Source organism: Bufo gargarizans, chromosome 3, assembly GCF_014858855.1.
Source record: "Bufo gargarizans isolate SCDJY-AF-19 chromosome 3, ASM1485885v1, whole genome shotgun sequence".
Taxonomy (NCBI): domain Eukaryota; kingdom Metazoa; phylum Chordata; class Amphibia; order Anura; family Bufonidae; genus Bufo; species Bufo gargarizans.
Window position 1 is genome coordinate 602,091,570 of NC_058082.1, and position 19,560 is coordinate 602,111,129.

Below are 19,560 nucleotides of genomic sequence, written 5' to 3' on the forward strand. Positions count from 1 at the left end.
ATATATATATAGATAGATACAAAAATTGGACTGCACTCCCAGCAATTCGTGAAGAAAATCTTAGTTTATTCACCCATCTATGGCAAAGCGACGTTTCGGCTCCAACTGAGCCTTTCTCAAGCATTGGTGAACAGTGCATAGCAAACATATATAGGTGTATCACATATATAATCAATATAATCACATAATTGGTACTTTACAAATAGTATCTGTGCATAATACATACATGTACAAAAAACACACATCATTAATATTACATCAAGTAACATGTGCTGTATAAAATGACAAAAAGTCAAAAATGTGCAGTATTACAAAGAAATACCAAAGAATACATAATTGTTTGCACCTGTAGCTAATTAACATATCATTAGTATATCAGCTGAAACGGTAACAAAGTGCAACAATATAGAAGATTGATGAATTTTACCCTGATAGACGGATGGCGCCCACATATACTGTAGCGCCGATCAGCGCGTCCTGTGCAGTCCAATGCGCATGTTCCAGCCTGTCAGCGTCATCGGTAGAGGCCGCATCCACACGCCAGGTCGCCGCTCACTGATGACATCAGCCGCACCTTGATGACGCCCACCGATGTCAGCAGAAGGCCGCGCCTGCGCACTGTTCTCATCACCCTATATCCACCATATTGGTTGAGGGAATCCTATCCAGGAAGGATCTTGACTGCACATCTTAGTAATAAAGACTAATTACTAAGATGTGCAGTCAAGATCCTTCCTGGATAGGATTCCCTCAACCAATATGGTGGATATAGGGTGATGAGAACAGTGCGCAGGCGCGGCCTTCTGCTGACATCGGTGGGCGTCATCAAGGTGCGGCTGATGTCATCAGTGAGCGGCGACCTGGCGTGTGGATGCGGCCTCTACCGATGACGCTGACAGGCTGGAACATGCGCATTGGACTGCACAGGACGCGCTGATCGGCGCTACAGTATATGTGGGCGCCATCCGTCTATCAGGGTAAAATTCATCAATCTTCTATATTGTTGCACTTTGTTACCGTTTCAGCTGATATACTAATGATATGTTAATTAGCTACAGGTGCAAACAATTATGTATTCTTTGGTATTTCTTTGTAATACTGCACATTTTTGACTTTTTGTCATTTTATACAGCACATGTTACTTGATGTAATATTAATGATGTGTGTTTTTTGTACATGTATGTATTATGCACAGATACTATTTGTAAAGTACCAATTATGTGATTATATTGATTATATATGTGATACACCTATATATGTTTGCTATGCACTGTTCACCAATGCTTGAGAAAGGCTCAGTTGGAGCCGAAACGTCGCTTTGCCATAGATGGGTGAATAAACTAAGATTTTCTTCACGAATTGCTGGGAGTGCAGTCCAATTTTTGTATCTACAATACGGGGTAAGCACCTGCTGCCGTCCTTGGATTTTGCACCCATATACGAAGGGTGGTGCCGCCTGTGATTTTTCTTTTTTTATATATATATATATATATATATATGAAAAAAAATGTTTTTCTTTAGGGCTCTTTCACACCTGCGTTATTGTCTTCCGGCATAGAGTTCCGTCGTCGGGGCTCTATGCCGGAAGAATCCTGATCAGGATTATCCCCATGCATTCTGAATGGAGTGAAATCCGTTCAGGATGCATCAGGATGTCTTCAGTTCCGGAACGGAACGTTTTTTGGCCGGAGGAAATACCGCAGCATGCTGCACTTTTTGCTCCGGCCAAAAAAACTGAAGACTTGCCGCAAGGCCGGATCCGGAATGAATGCCCATTGAAAGGCATTGATCCGGATCCGGCCTTAAGCTAAATGTCGTTTCGGCGCATTGCCGGATACGACGTTTAGCTTTTTCTGATTGGTTACCATGGCTGCCGGGACGCTAAAGTCCTGGCAGCCACGGTAAAGTGTAGCGGGGAGCGGGGGAGCAGCATACTTACCATCCGTGCGGCTCCTGGGGCGCTCCAGAGTGACGTCAGGGCGCCCCAGGCGCATGGATGACGTGATCGCATGGCACGTCATCCATGCGCATGGGGCGCTCTGACGTCATTCTGGAGCGCCCCGGGAGCCGCACGGATGGTAAGTATACCGCTCCCCGCTCCTACTATGGCAACCAGGACTTTAATAGCGTCCTGGCTGCCATAGTAACACTGAAAGCATTTTGAAGACGGATCCGTCTTCAAATGCTTTCAGTACACTTGCGTTTTTCCGGATCCGGCGTGTAATTCCGGCAAGTGGAGTACACGCCGGATCCGGACAACGCAAGTGTGAAAGAGGCCTTAATTAACCGGGACAACCCTTTAAGGAATTCTACATTAATAGATCCTATTTGGGATCCTCATTTATTTGATCTATTTGAGCATAGCATGATTACAAAAAAAGTTTCTTACTGTGAATGACCAAGGCATAGTTGGGGGTGGAGGGGGCACATGCTGAGCGAATTCTTGCGGAGGAGCTTACAAGTCTCTCTGCCTTGGGCAACATATTCAGATACAGGGCAAGGGCAGTAAACTGAACATTAAAGGGGTTATTTCATTTTTAATGTAAAAAATTAAAATCAGACACCATATAGTACATGACAGTCTCTTTCTAACAAAGCTAGACCCAGCCCTGTTCCTCACATGGATCTAGAGATCTCCCCATTCATTGCTCTGCTAGATTTATATCAAGCTGACAGCTCAAGGGGAGTGTCCTTTCTGCTGCAGCTCAGGAGGGGTGTCCATTCCGCTGGAGCTCTCTACCTGTCACAGCTCAGGAGGCAGTTAAAGGGAACCTGTCACCTAGAAAATACATATTAAGCCGCCAGCAGTACCTTATTGCCGCCTGTAGCCGATTGTAAAGGTGTCTGTGTCTTTTCTCTACAATGCGCCAAAAGTCTGAAAAAAGTACGATAGTCTCGAAGTCAAGCACATCCCGCCCCCTTTTTCTCCCCTTAGCGTTTGATTGATAGGATTGCCATCACTACTGGACGCATGAATGTAGTTTTACGCGTGCGCCGTGTCCCTGCAATACTGGCGCCTGCGCTGTGCCTGTTCCACTCCGCACACGAGAGCCTAAGCATGCACAAGACTACATTCAAGCAACTGGCAGTGAAGGAATCGGGCATCCTATCAATCAAACGCTTTGAGGAGGTAAAGGGGGCGGGGTGCGCCTGACTTTAGGTGAGAAATCCACTGCCCCCTTGACTTCGAGACTATTATTTACATAGCGGGGCCTGTTGAATAAAAGTCTTTTTTCAGACTTTTGGCACATTGTACAGAAAAGACACAGACACCTTTACAATCTGCCATAAGGTACCGCTGGCGGCTTAATATGTATTTTCTAGGTGACAAGTTCCCTTTAAGGGATGAAACTCAGCTTGTGCGTCCTTCTAAGGCTACTTTCACACCTGCGTTCCGTGCGGATCCGTCTTGTATCTGCACAGACAGATCCGCACCGATAATGCAAACACTTGAATTAGCATTATTATTATTATTTTTTTAAGTCTAAGTCAAAACGGATCCGTTCTGACTTACATTGAAAGTCAATAGGGGACAGATCCGTTTTCAATTGCACCATATTGTGTCAGTGAAAACGGATCCGTCCCCATTGACTTACATTGTAAGTCAGGACTGGATCTGTTTGGCTCTGCATAGTCAGGTGGACACTAAAACGCTGCAAGCAGCTTTTTAGTGTCCGCCTCAAAAGCGTAATGGAGACCAAACGCAGCCAAACTGATGCATTCTGAATGGATCTTTTTCCATTCAGAATGCATTGGGGCTGAACTGATCTGTTTTGGACCGCTTGTGAGATCCCTGAAACAGATCTCACAAACGGAAACCAAAACGCCATTGTGAAAGTAGCCTAAGTGAGGCGGGACAAAGATATAAGAAAAAACAAACAGCAGGTGGCGCTATACAGATACATTTTATTGAATAACTCAGTGGCTATACACATTTTTTAATTACATGCAATTATAAAAGTATTTAGATCCAGGTGCTGGTTTGAAAATTGTAGAATATTTGTCATGGGACAACCCCAAGTAATGAAAACAGCAAGACACTTCTTTGGACACCTTCCTAACATTAGGGCATGCCTTCCAAGTGTCCCTCTTTTTGACCCAAGTCCCTCTGTCCCTCTTTGATCCTTAAATGTCCCTCTTTTGACTTGGAGAATGAATAAATGTACATTAATACATTTACTAAATTGCTCCTTACTAAAGTATCTGTATGGTTTCTACCTGTATATTAGACCAAAACCTCATTATTGTGCGCAATTAATTAATAATCGGATGATTTATGTGCTAATATTTAAACTGATTTTGAAACGCAAAAAATAAATAAATAATATTGTCCCAGGGGCTCCACATGCTGTATACTCACCTAACCGATCCCCAGCCGCTGCAGTTGTGACGGAGTCGGTGATTATGCTTTGAGCGGAGTTAGAGGCGAGGCCTAGTATGAAAAAAACTGCCCAAATAGCCCAAAGCTATTTTGGCTATGGTTAACTAATCACTACAGTTGTAGTAGTAAAGAGAATCGTGAATCATGATTGACAAGTGTGTTGACCCTATAGGCTTTTTTCTCCATAGGTCAAAACTAATTGTAAAATTGGTGGGATTATTAATGACAGTGGAGGTCTACGGTGACACTTTTGTGGGTGAGATGTGGTTGGCAGGAGGCAGGCCTTGCCCTTTCTCATTTAAAAACATGTGCACCAGAAAATTGAGGCACATTACATTCGAAATTTACTCCAGCTCCTGGCTGGTGAAGATTTTAATTCTGGCGCACGGACAGCAGAAGACCCATGGGCGGACAGGGAACTTAAATTGGCCCTGGAGAAAAACTCAGTGTCCCCGTTTTGTAGTTGTGTCCAAGTTGACAGAAGGCTGGGCCAACACAAGTAAGCGGGACCAGCAATACCATATTGTGGCACATTATACCACCCCAGCAGAACCAAATACCACAGTCCATCGCAAAATACTGCCCCAAAACTGCCCCTCTGTGGTGGCCAGCCCCGGCTGCCACGGGCTGTCCTCCTACTCCAGTTGCCTTAGGATGGCAATACAGTTACTGTATATTCAGGAGTCGGGGGGAAGCGTCAGTTTGTTACTTACCTGCCTGGTGACCGTGAAGAGGGTTTAGGCGGCCCCTTGGGCATTGGCCCAATGGGAAGATTCCCTGTTGGGTCTATGGCCAGATTTATTATTTGGCGTGCAGCTCTTAGTAAATTGGTCAGGTCTTCCTCCAGTGTGTGAAACCCCAGGCTTAGTAAATGACTTCCAAAGTCTGTAGCCAGTTTTGGAATTTTTTTTCTTAGTCCACATTTGCAATTAGTACTCATAAAAAATAAAGTCATCTGAGGCAATCTCCTTACTCCAGCTGAGGTGACATCTCCATATTAAAATAAAACTTTGGCCTTCAGAGATGACCACAGGAGATACTGGCACATTTTCTGGACTATTTGGGACCCCACATCCGTAAAATGATTTTTAAACTTATGAAGCACCATTAAGTTTTACATTTTTGGAAAAGTTAACCCTTTATGTGTCTTACATTTTCTCCTGCTTGAAACCAAGTGGTCGATAGGCACGTAGAGAAGACACCTCCTAGACAGATGGTGCTGGGAAGACTCAGAGACTTTGAGAAAAGAAGAATATGTTATTAAGCTACAATTTCCCCTGGTCTCAGAGCGCAGATGCCCCCTCCTCTACAAAGCTATTTGTCCGTGTTCTCTTCCAAAGAAGATTTTGTAGCATTAACCAGAAGTACATGAGAGAGATTACTCTCCGGGGCCATTTACTCAATATACAAGAGGCTGTTTTCAGCAATACAAAATACGTCCATATCTTCAGAGAACTTATTATATTTTACTGAGAACAACAGGCGTCGTACCAGTGTCATTACAGATTTCCACTTAAAAAAGAGGGAATCTTGTCACCAGGGACCTCCCTACCACACTGTTTGCATAGACACATACAGTCATGTGAAAAAATTAGGACACCCTTTGAAAGCATGTGGTTTTTTGTAACATTTTTAATAAAAGGTTATTTCATCTCCGTTTCAACAATACAGAGAGATTAAAGTAATCCGACTAAACAAAGAAAACTGAAGAAAAGTCTTTTCAAGATCTTCTGTAAATGTCATTCTACAAAAATGCCTATTCTAACTGAGGAAAAAGATAGGACACCCTTGCCCCTAATAGCGAGTGTTACCTCCTTTGGCTGAAATAACTGCAGTGAGACGGTTCTTGTAGCCATCTACCAGTCTTCGACATCGGTCTGAGGAAATTTTACCCCACTCCTCAATGCAGAACTTTTTCAGCTGTGAGATGTTTGAGGGGTTTCTTGCACGTACAGCCCTTTTCAAGTCACCCCACAGCATCTCAATGGGATTCAAATCTGGACTTTGACTTGGCCATTCCAGGACTCTCCATTTCTTCTTTTTCAGCCAATCTTTGGTTGATTTACTAGTATGTTTTGGGTCATTGTCATGTTGCATGGTCCAGTTCCGCTTCAGCTTTAATTTTCTAACTGATGGTCTCACATGTTCTTCAAGCACCTTCTGATACACAGTAGAATTCATCGTGGATTCTATGATGGTGAGCTGACCAGGTCCTGCTGCAGCAAAGCAGCCCCAAACCATGACACTTCCACCTCCATGCTTCACAGTTGGTATGAGGTTCTTTTCTTGGAATGCTGTGTTTGGTTTACGCCAAACATGTCCTCTGCTGTTGTGTCCAAATAATTCAATTTTGGACTCATCTGTCCAAAGAACATTATTCCAGAAGTCCTGGTCTTTGTCAACTTTATCTCTGGCAAATGTCAGTCTGGCCTCGATGTTTCTCTTGGAAAGCAAAGGTTTCCTCCTTGCACACCTCCCATGCAAGTTAAACTTGTACAGTCTCTTTCTGATTGTAGAGGCATGTACTTCTACATCAACAGTAGCCAGAGCCTGCTGTAGTTCTCGAGATGACACTTTAGGGTTTTTATAGACCTCTTTTAGCATCTTGCGGTCTGCTCTTGGGGTGAACTTGCTGGGGCGACCAGTCCTGGGCATGTTGGCAGTTGTTTTGAAAGCCCTCCACTTGTAGACTATCTTCCGGACAGTGGAATGGCTGATTTCAAAATCTTTTGAGATCTTTTTAAATCCCTTCCCAGACTCATAGGCTGCTACAATCTTTTTTCTGAAGTCCTCTGACAGCTCTTTTGCTCTCACCATGGTGCTCACTCTCACTTCAACAGTCAGGAGCACACCAAACTAAATGTCTGAGGTTTAAATAGGGCAAGCCTCATTCAACATGCAGAGTAACGATCTACTAATTATGTGCACCTGGTGTGATATACCTGTGTGAGATCTGAGCCAATTTAAGAGGGAATACATGTGAGGGTGTCCTATCTTTTTCCTCAGTTAGAATAGGCATTTTTGTAGAATGACATTTACAGAAGATCTTGAAAAGACTTTTCTTCAGTTTTCTTTGTTTAGTTGGATTACTTTAATCTCTCTGTATTGTTGAAACGGAGATGAAATAACCTTTTATTAAAAATGTTACAAAAAACCACATGCTTTCAAAGGGTGTCCTAATTTTTTCACATGACTGTAACTGTGGTTCACCTGAATAAAACACAGTTTTTCTTGTTGATTTTTTTATTCATATGCAAATTAAGCCTTTGGTGCAATGAGAGCGTCACCATTGCTTTAGTTGCTCCCAAGGTCTTTAGCTGCTTTGATTGACAGGGCCAGGCAGTGGCAAAATAGTGAGAAAGAGCTGTCCACAAAAAGGAGCGGAGCTTGGGTGCAACAAGAGCAATGGTGCACCAAAGGACTAATTTGCATATGAAAAGTATCATAACTCAGGAATGGAGCCTTCGATGAACAAAAAAAAACTCGTTTTAATCAGGTGAACCACAGCTATGAGTCTATGCAAACCGTTGGATAGGGAGGTCACAGGTTACAGATTCCCCTCATTTTATCAGTATTAGGCCTTGTGCACACAGCAAAGCCTGAACAGAGTCCCTGTGGACTTTCTATGGAAAAAAAAAATTGTGCCATGTTTCACTGGGTGCCATATTACAGAAGTATTCAATGTTTCTAGGTGTAAATACGTCCATAACTTGGTGAAGTACAGAGGCCCGGAGGCCCACTTTCTGGTCACTGTTGATCAATGACCTTAGTTCATATTTTGCGCCATTTTCTATACTTTATAAGGTATGCCCCCTTTTTGGCCAAGTCTTTTTGTGCTGTCCACATGGAGGTCCTGTCCATAAGATGGCCACTGATGGAGGGTCATGTGACCAGACACATCACTCCGCCTCCTCCATTCACTTACACGGTTGGGATTTTAGTGTAGGAACATTGCGTTACAATGGAGGAGGCTGAGTCATGTGTCTGGTCACATGACCCACCGTCAGCAGCCATCTTATGGACAGGAACTCTAGGTGGACAGTAGAGAAGAGAAAACATAGCAGACAGCACAGAAAATCAGCAAAGGCTATATTAGTAAGTGCGATATTGTCATCTGACATACACCTTGGTCAGCAGTAGGCAGAAAATGGCCAACCCTACACCGTGTCCATTCAAATCAATGGGTTGTCTGTGTAATGCAGGACATAGTATAAGACACTCCTCATAATCGCTCTGGCTAAGAGATAAGGATCCTGAACCTCCCACTGTTAACTCCTTAATTTTTTATTTTTATTTTTTAAATGGACGACCCCATCAAACACATAAATGAAATAATTGTAATCACTAATTACTCTGTAACCTTATTCTGCAGTAAAATGAAGAGAATTGACAGTACTAAAGTCCGTCAGGTCAAATCAGAACAACTTTTGCGTATAGACGACCATGACTTTGCCATGAGACCTGGATTTGGAGGTAAGACATGCATTGTGTAGGTAGAATGATGAATGAATAAAGGAGAGTAAAATGGCCGTCAGGCGGTGATATCGCACTGCAACAATGTAGGCCTTGTGAACAACGCAGCAGCAAACAAACCTGCACTGAAAAAACAGGAGCTGGAGGAACAGTTCCCCATAGTAACCGATTAGGTCGCTGCTTCCATTTTTCAAAGCTCACCAGGAAAATCAGAGTGGAATTTGATTGGTTGCTATGGGCAACCTCTTTATTCTCCCCTCACATTGGTTGGAATTAGGATTTAATTAGACAATTAGAATAATAATAGTAAAAAAACTTTGTGGCACATTTATTAAGACTGGCGTCTAAAACCCCTATAGCTGGCAGTGGTTCCTCCGAAGTTATGAAGAGGCGCCGGCTTCTCCATAACTTCGGCGCATCCAGCGTCAGTTCTAAATGTAAGACCACTTTCTTGCTGTCTTAGATTTGGACCATTTTCTATGCCTAAGGGCTCATGCACACGACCGTATGCCCTCCGAGACATACGGTCCGATCATATGAGTGCGGGACAATAGTCCCGCAGGGGGCCCGATGTGCACAGTATCATAGTAAGCTATAATGCTGTGCGCTCCCGTGCACACAATGTATGCCGCTCCGGGACATATGGACCGTATGTCTCGGAGGGCATATGGTCGTGTGCATGAGCCCTAAACCAGGCGTAGAAAATTATGAATGAGATGGGGCGACACACCCACAATTTTAGACCTGGCGTGAGCGGGGCAGATAGCGGCCGGCACAGCTAACTGTTGTACGGCCCCGAAATATGCCTAATTTAGGTGTATTTGAGCTTAGTAAATAACCCCCTTCATTTATATAGCGTCAACATTTTCCTCATCACTTTAGAATCAGGTATAGTATAGCGTACCGCCCATATAGGCAGGCTAAGCAGTTGCTATGGGGCCCCTGAGTGTGAAGGGCCCGGCTGGACTGAATGGACCTGCCCCCTTTCCGACTTAAATGCACAGCTCCCTTCCTCCTGGCCCCTGCAGCTGCTTCCATCTGCCTAAGATACTGAGCTGGTCAATAAGCAGGGAGATGCTGTGTTTCTTATTGACCAGCTGAATTTTAGGGGCCATGACCTGTCCTGTCCTCCAGTCTTCACTCTGCTGCTTCACTGCCTGAGGCGTCCAGCAGCATTACAGCAGCAGAGCTCTGTTACAGAGAGGAGACCTGGCAACTTCAGCAGAGCTTCAGTGCCCTGACCACCTCCTCACCAGTGACCTGCAGAGGTGGGGATTCACTCTTCCAGGGACTAAACTGAGCCGGTATAGACCCAGCAGACAGTGAGCTCACTACAATAATCATAGGTGACTGCTGTGTCTGCTGGCTGAGGCTAGGTGTGTCATATACAGTGATGGCCAATTCGCAATGTTCGCATTGTTCGCCCACGAACACATGCGGGCTGCCATCTTTTTTTACAAGCCCTTACCTGTGCCTGTGCCCGAGCCAGTCTATAAACAAGTGCGGTCAGCGGGAGCAGGCAGTTCGAGAACAGCCACCGGGGGCCTTCACCGGGCTGTTCTCGGAACTGCCTGCTCCCGCTGACTGCATTTGTTTTCAGACCGGCTTACCTGTTCCTCGCCGGACTTGTGAAAAAAGATGGCAGCCCGCATGTGTTCGCGGGCGAACAATGCGAACTGGCCATCACTGGTCAGATACAGTTGCAAGAAAAAGTATGTGAACCCTTTGGAATTATATGGATTTCTGCACAAATTGGTCATAAAATGTGATCTGATCTTCATCTAAGTCACAACAATAGACATTCACAGTCTGCTTAAAGTAATAACACACAAAGAATTAAATGTTACCCTGTTTTTATTGTACACACCATGTAAACATTCACGGTGCAGGTGGAAAAAGTATGTGAACTCTTGCATTTAATAACTGGTTGAACCTCATTTGGCAGCAATAACTTCAACCAAACGTTTCCTGTAGTTGCAGATCAGACGTGCACAACGGTCAGGAGTAATTCTTGACCATTCCTCTTTACAGAACGGTTTCAGTTCAGCAATATTCTTGGAATGTCTGGTGTCAATCGCTTTCTTGAGGTCATGCCACAGCATCTCAATCGGGTTGAGGTCAGGACTCTGACTGGGCCACTCCAGAAGACGTATTTTCTTCTGTTTAAGCCATTCTGTTGTTGATTTACTTCTATGCTTTGGGTCGTTGTCCTGTTGCAACACCCATCTTCTGTTGAGCTTCAGCTGGTGGACAGGTGGCCTTAAGTTCTCCTGCAAAATGTCTTGATAAACTTGGGAATTCATTTTTCCTTCGATGATAGCAATCCGTCCAGGCCCTGACGCAGCAAAGCAGCCCCAAACCATGATGCCCCCACCACCATATTTCACAGTTGGGATGAGGTTTTGATGTTGGTGTGCTGTGCCTCTTTTTTCTCCACACATAGTATTGTGTGTTTCTTCCAAATAACTCAACTTTGGTTTCATCTGTCCACAGAATATTTTGCCAGTACTGCTGTGGAACATCCAGGTGCTCTTCTGCAAACTGTAAACGTGCAGCAATGTTTTTTTTGGACAGCAGTGGCTTCCTCTGTGGTATCCTCCCATGAAATCCATTCTTGTTTAGTGTTTTACGTATCGTAGATTCGCTAACAGGGATGTTAGCATATGCCAGAGACTTTTGTAAGTCTTTAGCTGACACTCTAGGACTCTTCTTCACCTCATTGAGCAGTCTGCGCTGTGCTCTTGCTGTCATCTTTACAGGACAGTCACTCCTAGGGAGAGTAGCAGCAGTGCTGAACTTTCTCCATTTATAGACAATTTGTCTTACTGTGGACTGATGAACAGCAAGGCTTTTGGAGATACTTTTATAACCCTTTCCAGCTTTATGCAAGTCAACAATTCTTAATCGTAGGTCTTCTGAGAGCTCTTTTGTGCGAGGCATCAATAACATCAGGCAATGCTTCTTGTGAAAAGCAAACCCAGAACTGCTGTGTGTGTTTTTTATAGGGCAGGGCAGCTGTAACCAACACCTCCAATCTCATCTCATTGATTGGACTCCAGTTGGCTGACACCTCACTCCAATTAGCTCCTGGAGATGTCATTAGTCTAGGGGTTTACATACTTTTTCCATCTGCACTCTGAATGTTTACATCGTGTGTTCAATAAAAACATGGTAACATTTAATTCTTTGTGTGTTATTAGTTTAAGCAGACTGTGATTGTCTATTGTTGTCACTTAGATGAAGATCAGATCACATTTTATGACCAATTTGTGCAGAAATCCATATCATTCCATAGGGTTCACATACTTTTTCTTACAACTGTATGTGTAGCAGGGACAGGGTTAGTAGGAGTGCTGGTGTGTTTATATACTGTGTGTGTATATATATATATATATATATATATATACATATATATATATATAAAATAGAAAAAGTAAGGCAGCACCAACCCATAAAGCTTACCCAAAAATCCAGTCCAAAAAATAGAGCTGCACTCCAGGATAATGTGGAAAATAGTGGTTTATTCACCCATTGGTGACGCAACGTTTCGGCTCCAACATGAAGCCGAAACATTGCGTCACCAATGGGTGAATAAACCACCATTTTCCACATTATCCTGGAGTGCAGTTCTATTTTTTTTACTATATATACACACAAACACTGCTTACACAGCAGCCTCCATATGCTTCCTACCACTCAGACACATGATTGAAATTCAGGGAATTCAGTCTTTGCCCCTCATTGCCCTATTACGAATAGCTTATTTCTAATAGGGCAATAAGAGACAGAGACTGAACCCTATATATATATATATATATATATAGATAGATAGATATAGAGAGAGAGAGAGAAAGAATGAGATCTCTCTCTCTCTCTCTCTCTATATATATATATATATATATAATTTATCAAACTGGCGTAAAGTAGAACTGGCTTAGTTGCCCATAGCATCCGATCAGATTCCACCTTTCATTTTGGAGAGCTCCTTTGGAAAATGAAAGGAGGGATCTGATTGTTTTTTTTTTGTTTTTTTTTTCCTCTTTCCTGCTCTGCTATGTAGATGTGTAGCACAGTGATCACCTTTTGGTGTCAGCTATATAGCTGATACATTGCTCAAACTGACAGGTGTGAACTAGCTCCAATTCTGCCATTTTAACCCTTTGGGGGGGCCCAATACTGAGTTTTACTATGGGACCCCATGATTACTGTGTACGCCCCTTGTTATAATATAGTAATATAGTAAAGTATATAGTATTCTCTCCATGAGGCCCCATTCACACGACCGTATTTTCGGTCTTTATCTGATCCGCATTTTGCGCCGATCAGATGCGGACTCATGCACTTCAATGGGGCATCAAAAGATGCGGACAGCACACCGTGTGTTGTCCAAATCCGTATGTCCGTTCCGCTGCCCCGCAAAAAAAATAGAACATTTCCTATTCTTGCCCATATCATGGACAAGAATAGGACTGTTCTATAGAGACCAGGGCGTTACGTTCCATAAAATTCGGAACGTGCACGGCCAGTATAAGTGTTTTGCGGATCCACAATTTGTGGACCACAAAACAGGCTAGGGTCGTGTGCGTGAGCCCTACTACTGTGGTTAGTGTGTGTTATTTTGAACATAATACTAGATGTTCAGTGTATACTGACATCAAGTGTATCTAAATCATAGTATACAGAATATAGAATTGTAGTGAATCCTGGCACACTTACCTTAAGCACTTCGGGCTGTATTAATAGCAAAATTCTACCATTCATTTTTATGGCAAATGTTTTTTTTTTAAACATAAATTTAATAAACAAAAAACACGAGAATAATACCAATAATAAAATATAAGAAAACATGGCATAACAGTTTAGTGCCTTTTCGAGCACTATATTAATAATGAAACTATGAAGATACAGGACAAAATGTGTCTGCCACGGACATATTTACCAACGTAGCAGTTGGTGAATTCGGAACATGTAACCCCTGTCTCCGTGAACACCCGAAATCCGCAGAGAACCCCCATTTATAGATGGAGGTTACATAATTTCTACCCATTTTCAGCCGAGGATAGCCCAAATTTGCTGGGACTGTCTCTAAAAAGTTGGGACAGTCCTGCAAATTGAGCACTGCTGGCACCTATGCACAGATGCTTCCACAAATTGCTGTGGATTTGTGCGGCAGATTTCATCCCAATCCACGGTCAAAGTCCCAACAATTCTGCTGCAGATTTAACAGTCGATTTTCCACATAGATCTTTCCTGCTACACGTGGATGAGATGGTCTGAACTCACACGTATTGCACTGTCATTTGCTGCAGGTTTCCAGTGGAGAATCCGCACATTAAAATCCACAGCAAATCTGAATGTGTGAACTCTCCCTAACAGGCCTCCAGGATAGATTTCCCTTTATCATTGAATAATATGTCCTTTTACTTTTTATATCCTAAGGTTCAGCAATTCCTGTCGGTATTGATGTACAGATAGAAAGTATAGACAGCATCTCCGAGGTCGATATGGTAAGTGGCAAATCACAGGAATATGACAATAAACCGATATAAAAACTGTTGTGCAGCAATATACTGTATATTGATGACCTATCGTCAAGATGTGACTGACAGCGCCTATGCAGAGAGTTCGGCAAAGCCAGCCGAACTGCCGGCTGTCAGTCACAGCGAAGGGGCAGGAAAGGGGCCTGGTTATCTGGACTTGAAGCAAGGAGGTCGCTGTCCTCTTGACTAGAGAAGCGCGCCGGGCAGGGGATAAAAGAAAGTTTTTTTTAGCTTTAGCCGCATCGGCCTTCAGGAAGAAAATTATCGCCGGAAACACGCTGCTGGCTACTGTCAGGTACTGCTGGCGGCTTGGGATGGTTTTTGGAGGTGACAGGTTCCCTTTAAAGAAAATGATGCATTGAATTCTTGTATTCTGTTTTTCCCCTTGGACTTTTTGATGGTCTATTTACCGTAATTTTGGAATAACTCATCTATTGTGGCTACTGAGCTTCTAACTACTATATTCTAAAGCTGTTTTTTGATCATAGTTATTTCACCATTATAATATCGGTCTAAGTATCCTCTAAACTTACAATAAATAATTGTACAATATATAAACTCACCAAAGTGTCAAACTGGGGTTCCTTGGTTCTACCAGGGAAAATGACTCTGAGGGCCACCCTCTATCCAAATAATTTGTGAGTCAACTCCTAAAATATATACCCTAATTAGAGATGAGCGGATTTTATATTTTGAAATTTGTTCACGCTTCGTTTGGTGATAAAAGGTGAATTCCGTTATGGATTCCGTTATCACGGACCATAACGCAATTCTATGACGGAATGCATAACGGAATGCCTTTAGAGGCATTCCATTATTCATTCCGTCATAATAGAAGTCTATGGACTGCAAAATGGATCCGTCCCGTTTTCATTATGCAGGGGAGTCCTCTCCTGCATAGCGGAAACTGGACGGATCCGTCATAGAATTGCGTTTTATGATCCGTGGTAACGGAATCCATAACGCAATTCTGTTTTTACCACCAAACAAAGAGTGAACTAATTTTATAACATGAAAATCGCTCATCTCTAACCCTAATCGCTGTTGTTTTTAGCTAGATCGCTGCTGGGGCCAATTACTTTATCAGAGCTTGAGCCCAGTGGAGAATCCTCTGGTACTCTGGTGGATCAGCTTGCCACAGAAAGTATTTACAAAGAGAATGGATGTATTCTTGTTCTTTACATTGATACTTTTACATTGGTTTCTAGATATTTTCAGGATGGGTCCTCAGGATAGGCCATCAATATTAGATCGATGCAGGTTTAACAACCGGCATCCCCACTGATCAGATGTTTTCGACAGCCACTGGCATCAGAAAAAAATATTGTAGATGGAAGCAGAACAAGAAAGGTAACTCCGCTGTGTAGTAGCCATGCTAAGTTTACTGCAGCTGATCGGTGGAGGTGCTGGGTTTTGGATCCTCACCAATTTGTGCGGACTTTCTCAACTCAAAAGTGCTCCTCTTAGTGTAAACATTGGTTTCCAGCACTCTGAGTTCTCCTAGGGCTCAGATTTTTCTCTTGTCACCCCTTTATTTTTATTTATTTTTTTGCTCTCCCCCCCACCACCACCTTTAAACTTGACAGCAATTAACAAGTGACACTGACATATACACTGTATATCTATGGGTAAACACATGGTTGGTGGTGTTAAGAAACAGCTTGTTTAAAAACACACTGCGCCGTCATATTTGTCATGCTAGAAACATTCCTAAACTCCCCTCTGAGATGACACTGCAGGCTGGACAAGACAGTATAGTGTTAAAGATGTGTGAATTTTATTCTATATTTTGTATATCTAGGATTGTAATGAGTTAACTTTTTCTACTTCCAAGTGCCCACCCACCCCCCTCTTTGTTTCAAGACTGGAGAAGAGAGAGAGGGGGGCAATGAGCTGTGCTGTGGGAAGTGTCTGATTTCTCATCTTTCTACAGGTGTCCCATAGAGTGTGGTGGAATGCGTAAGCCAATCATATGGCTTGATGATATGTATATATTATTCACTGCCTATAGAGAAGCACCTCTTTGAAGTGTCACATATGACGTAGGCAGTATTCTTGTTAGAATAAACTCCATTACAAAATGGCGATGGTAACCAGATGTTTACATTAGTTCACATTCCAAAGTAGGGCCCAGTGCGCAGATGCAGATGTATTATCTCCTCTCTCTTATCTCTTCTTCCTTTTTGACCAATGAAACAATGTTTTAGCCTCAGTGAGGACTGCCCTCTTCTGAAAATGTATATACGCTTACCCCCATGTAATTAAAAGTTAGAGATTGCTTTGACCAACTTCTGTGTCAGTGTCCAGTCTCTCAGCCACGCGTGGATTTTAACCCCTGGGGGGGTACATTGATTTGGCACACCAGAGTGTATCTTAAATGCCCTAATTTAGGGCAGCTTCATCAATAGGAAGAGAAAACTGCGCCAATTCCAGCCACGGTCCCAATCAGCCTGCCTAGAAGTCCATGGGTTCAGTAAACAGAGTATGTTCCTGGAAAAGACCACAGTCAATTGGAAAACGAGACAATTTTAAACAATTCTTAAAAAAAAAAAAAAAAAGGACAGCTGGCCAGAAGTGAGAATATTATATAACAGAATTAAAATTTGTTGAAGGTGCGGAACTGTACCACATTTCCATAATGATGAGACAATTTTTACTAACACCTGGAAAAAGTCCAACTGATGGAATACAGAGGAATTACATTTTTTGGATGACGAAACAATTTATACAGACTCCTGCCTGGCAAAAAGTCCCACTGGCGGCATACAGAAGAGTTACATTTTAGAGAAGAATTAAACTTTGTTAAAGGCACAGAACTGCGCCACAGTTAATACAACTAAGTGGTACGCAGCAACTACAACACCAGCAACTTGGTGTCACGGTGGGGAGAATATTTGCTTTGTCATAAGACTGTGAAACCAATAGAGGGCGCTGTTAATAACTCAATAGCGCCCTCTATTGGTTAAATAGTCTTCTAACTAGAATATTTGTCTTGTCATAAGACTGTGAAACCAATAGAGGGCGATGTTCATAACTCAATAGCGCCATCTATTGGTTTAATAGTCTTCTAACTAGAATATTTGTCTTGTCATAAGACTGTGAAACCAATAGAGGGAGCTGTTCATAACTCAATAGCGCAATCTATTGGTTTTCATAGTCTTATGACAGCTGAAACACAAGGCAGATTCTGCTCATTTGCATATCTTTCCAATATGCTCATGTTTATGCAAATGAGTTTTTACATGACAAAACTGTATAGAAAGATTATTGAATATTATGTTAGGACAATCGGAAAACTTTTTGTCGCCCTAATGATATTGATCTAGGTGTGCAGGTCCACCCAAGCCATCCAACAGATGCAAAATAACTTTGAGGTTTACTGGTTCTCAGTCAGATGAGAGCTGGTTTGGAATATCTCATAGTGCACAAGGCTGCCATTGTAAGGTATGCTGGCTGTTATCTGTCTCATGAATAGATGGATGGCTTGTGCATACCTGACTTTTGGCATATAGCCTTTGTGTGGTTGTCTATTGTATGTTGTACATAATAGAAGTCTAGATGCATCCAGCTATCCTCTTAATGCTGTTGCCAAACCTTTTTGATGGGGTTTCCATCAATTTCTAACCTTTTTTTATGAACCAGACACCTGATAACCAGGGTGCCTGGGGTTTTCCCATTTACTTCCATTGTATTAAATTGTATTCGAGCACCCAAATTATTCACCCGAGCACTCGGATCTGCCGAGCATAGCGATGCTCATCACTACTCGATCACCATCCTCCTCCGATGTCTCCTCCTCAGCACACTGATCTGGCTACCAGGTCCTGTCCAACACACAATCATTGTCATACTCCTCACCCTCCCTGACACTTTTAGCAGACTGAAATTTCATCATTAACTCATTGACCCCCCTCCCTATTCCCTGCTTTGTAAGTGCCACTGTCACCAGGACTTCCACTGCCCCTATCACCACTACCACCGAGGCTACAACTGAAGCACAGTATCTTGAAATAATACACTAACATGGGTATGCTAATGCAGTTATTGCAGTAAAATGTGTTTGCTGTAACTGCTCGATATCTTGAAGTAGAAAAATGTGTTACTAAAATGCGCTAAAAAGCCCAAGCACAAACAGTAGATAAATTGAAGAAACTCATTTTTATAAAAAAAAGAAGTGGGGGCAATTTCTTAGTGTTTCCAGAAAAATGTATTCTGTTGATGCTGGAGGTGCTGGCAATAAGGCTATGAACTGAGGTTTTACACAATAAGGCTGGCTGTCCATTTACAGAAAAAAAAATTAGGTTGTTGCTAAATTTTGAAATGCGCACCTTGCCAGCAGCTGAAACTATGAAACCCAGAACTCACTCTCTATGCTTTCCTTCATAAAACTCCAAATCTACCTAATTATATCACTATACTCTCCCTATACTCTCCCTATCACACCTAGATTGCTAGCTTGTGTCTGCAATTGCTTTTTAGCAGATACAGCCAAAACGCATGCTTTCAGATCACAAGCTGCACACAGAACGGCGTTCTGAGCAGAAGGACACGCCAAAATCCAGCCCTGGCTGATCAGGCTGCTAGCCAATCCCACCTCCCAGTATCCTGTGATCCTTCATCTTCATCTGTTCTTCTGTTTTCTCATACAATTTTCACAGTAAAATGGGAATGGTGCTGTTTTTGCGAGTTTTGTCCAAAACAAATCGCCAAAACTTCAGATTCGTTTGGCAGACAAATTTTTTTGCAATTTGTAACAAATCCGATTTGTTTAGAACCCATTTGCTCACTCAAGTCAGCAATATTAAGAAACTGTAAAACCATTTTTAACCTGTTATGCCTCAAATTATCTTAAAATTGATACACTTTCCCACATGTACTATTATGGCTGTGCCTCAATTCTGGCGTTATTTTTTATTATAATATGACAAATTTCTGGCACAATTTGATGCATCAAATTTTAGCTATATTAGGAAAAAGCAAAAAAAGAATAATCACTGCGCCTCACCTACCAAGTGGGGTCATGGCTTTGTAGCAAATAATCCTGGCTAAGATGCATCATTTTGCACCCAAATCCCAACTCATCACTCTAGGACAATTCTTTGTTTTAAGACCTAGAACTGAAAAGTCTGTTTAAGTAAGTAACCCAGGCAATAACAATTCTGTAGC

General features: G+C 42.5%; 1 protein-coding gene across 1 annotated transcript in view; it reads left to right on the plus strand.

The window, feature by feature from the left end:
- Positions 1 to 19,560, plus strand: part of GABRR3 (gamma-aminobutyric acid type A receptor subunit rho3) — a 70,444-nt gene that overhangs the window by 6,719 nt on the left and 44,165 nt on the right. The window contains exons 3-4 of the mRNA XM_044287799.1: positions 8,754 to 8,854; positions 14,294 to 14,361. Coding sequence (XP_044143734.1) covers positions 8,754 to 8,854; positions 14,294 to 14,361 — 169 coding nt within the window. The remainder of the gene's footprint in view (positions 1 to 8,753; positions 8,855 to 14,293; positions 14,362 to 19,560) is intronic.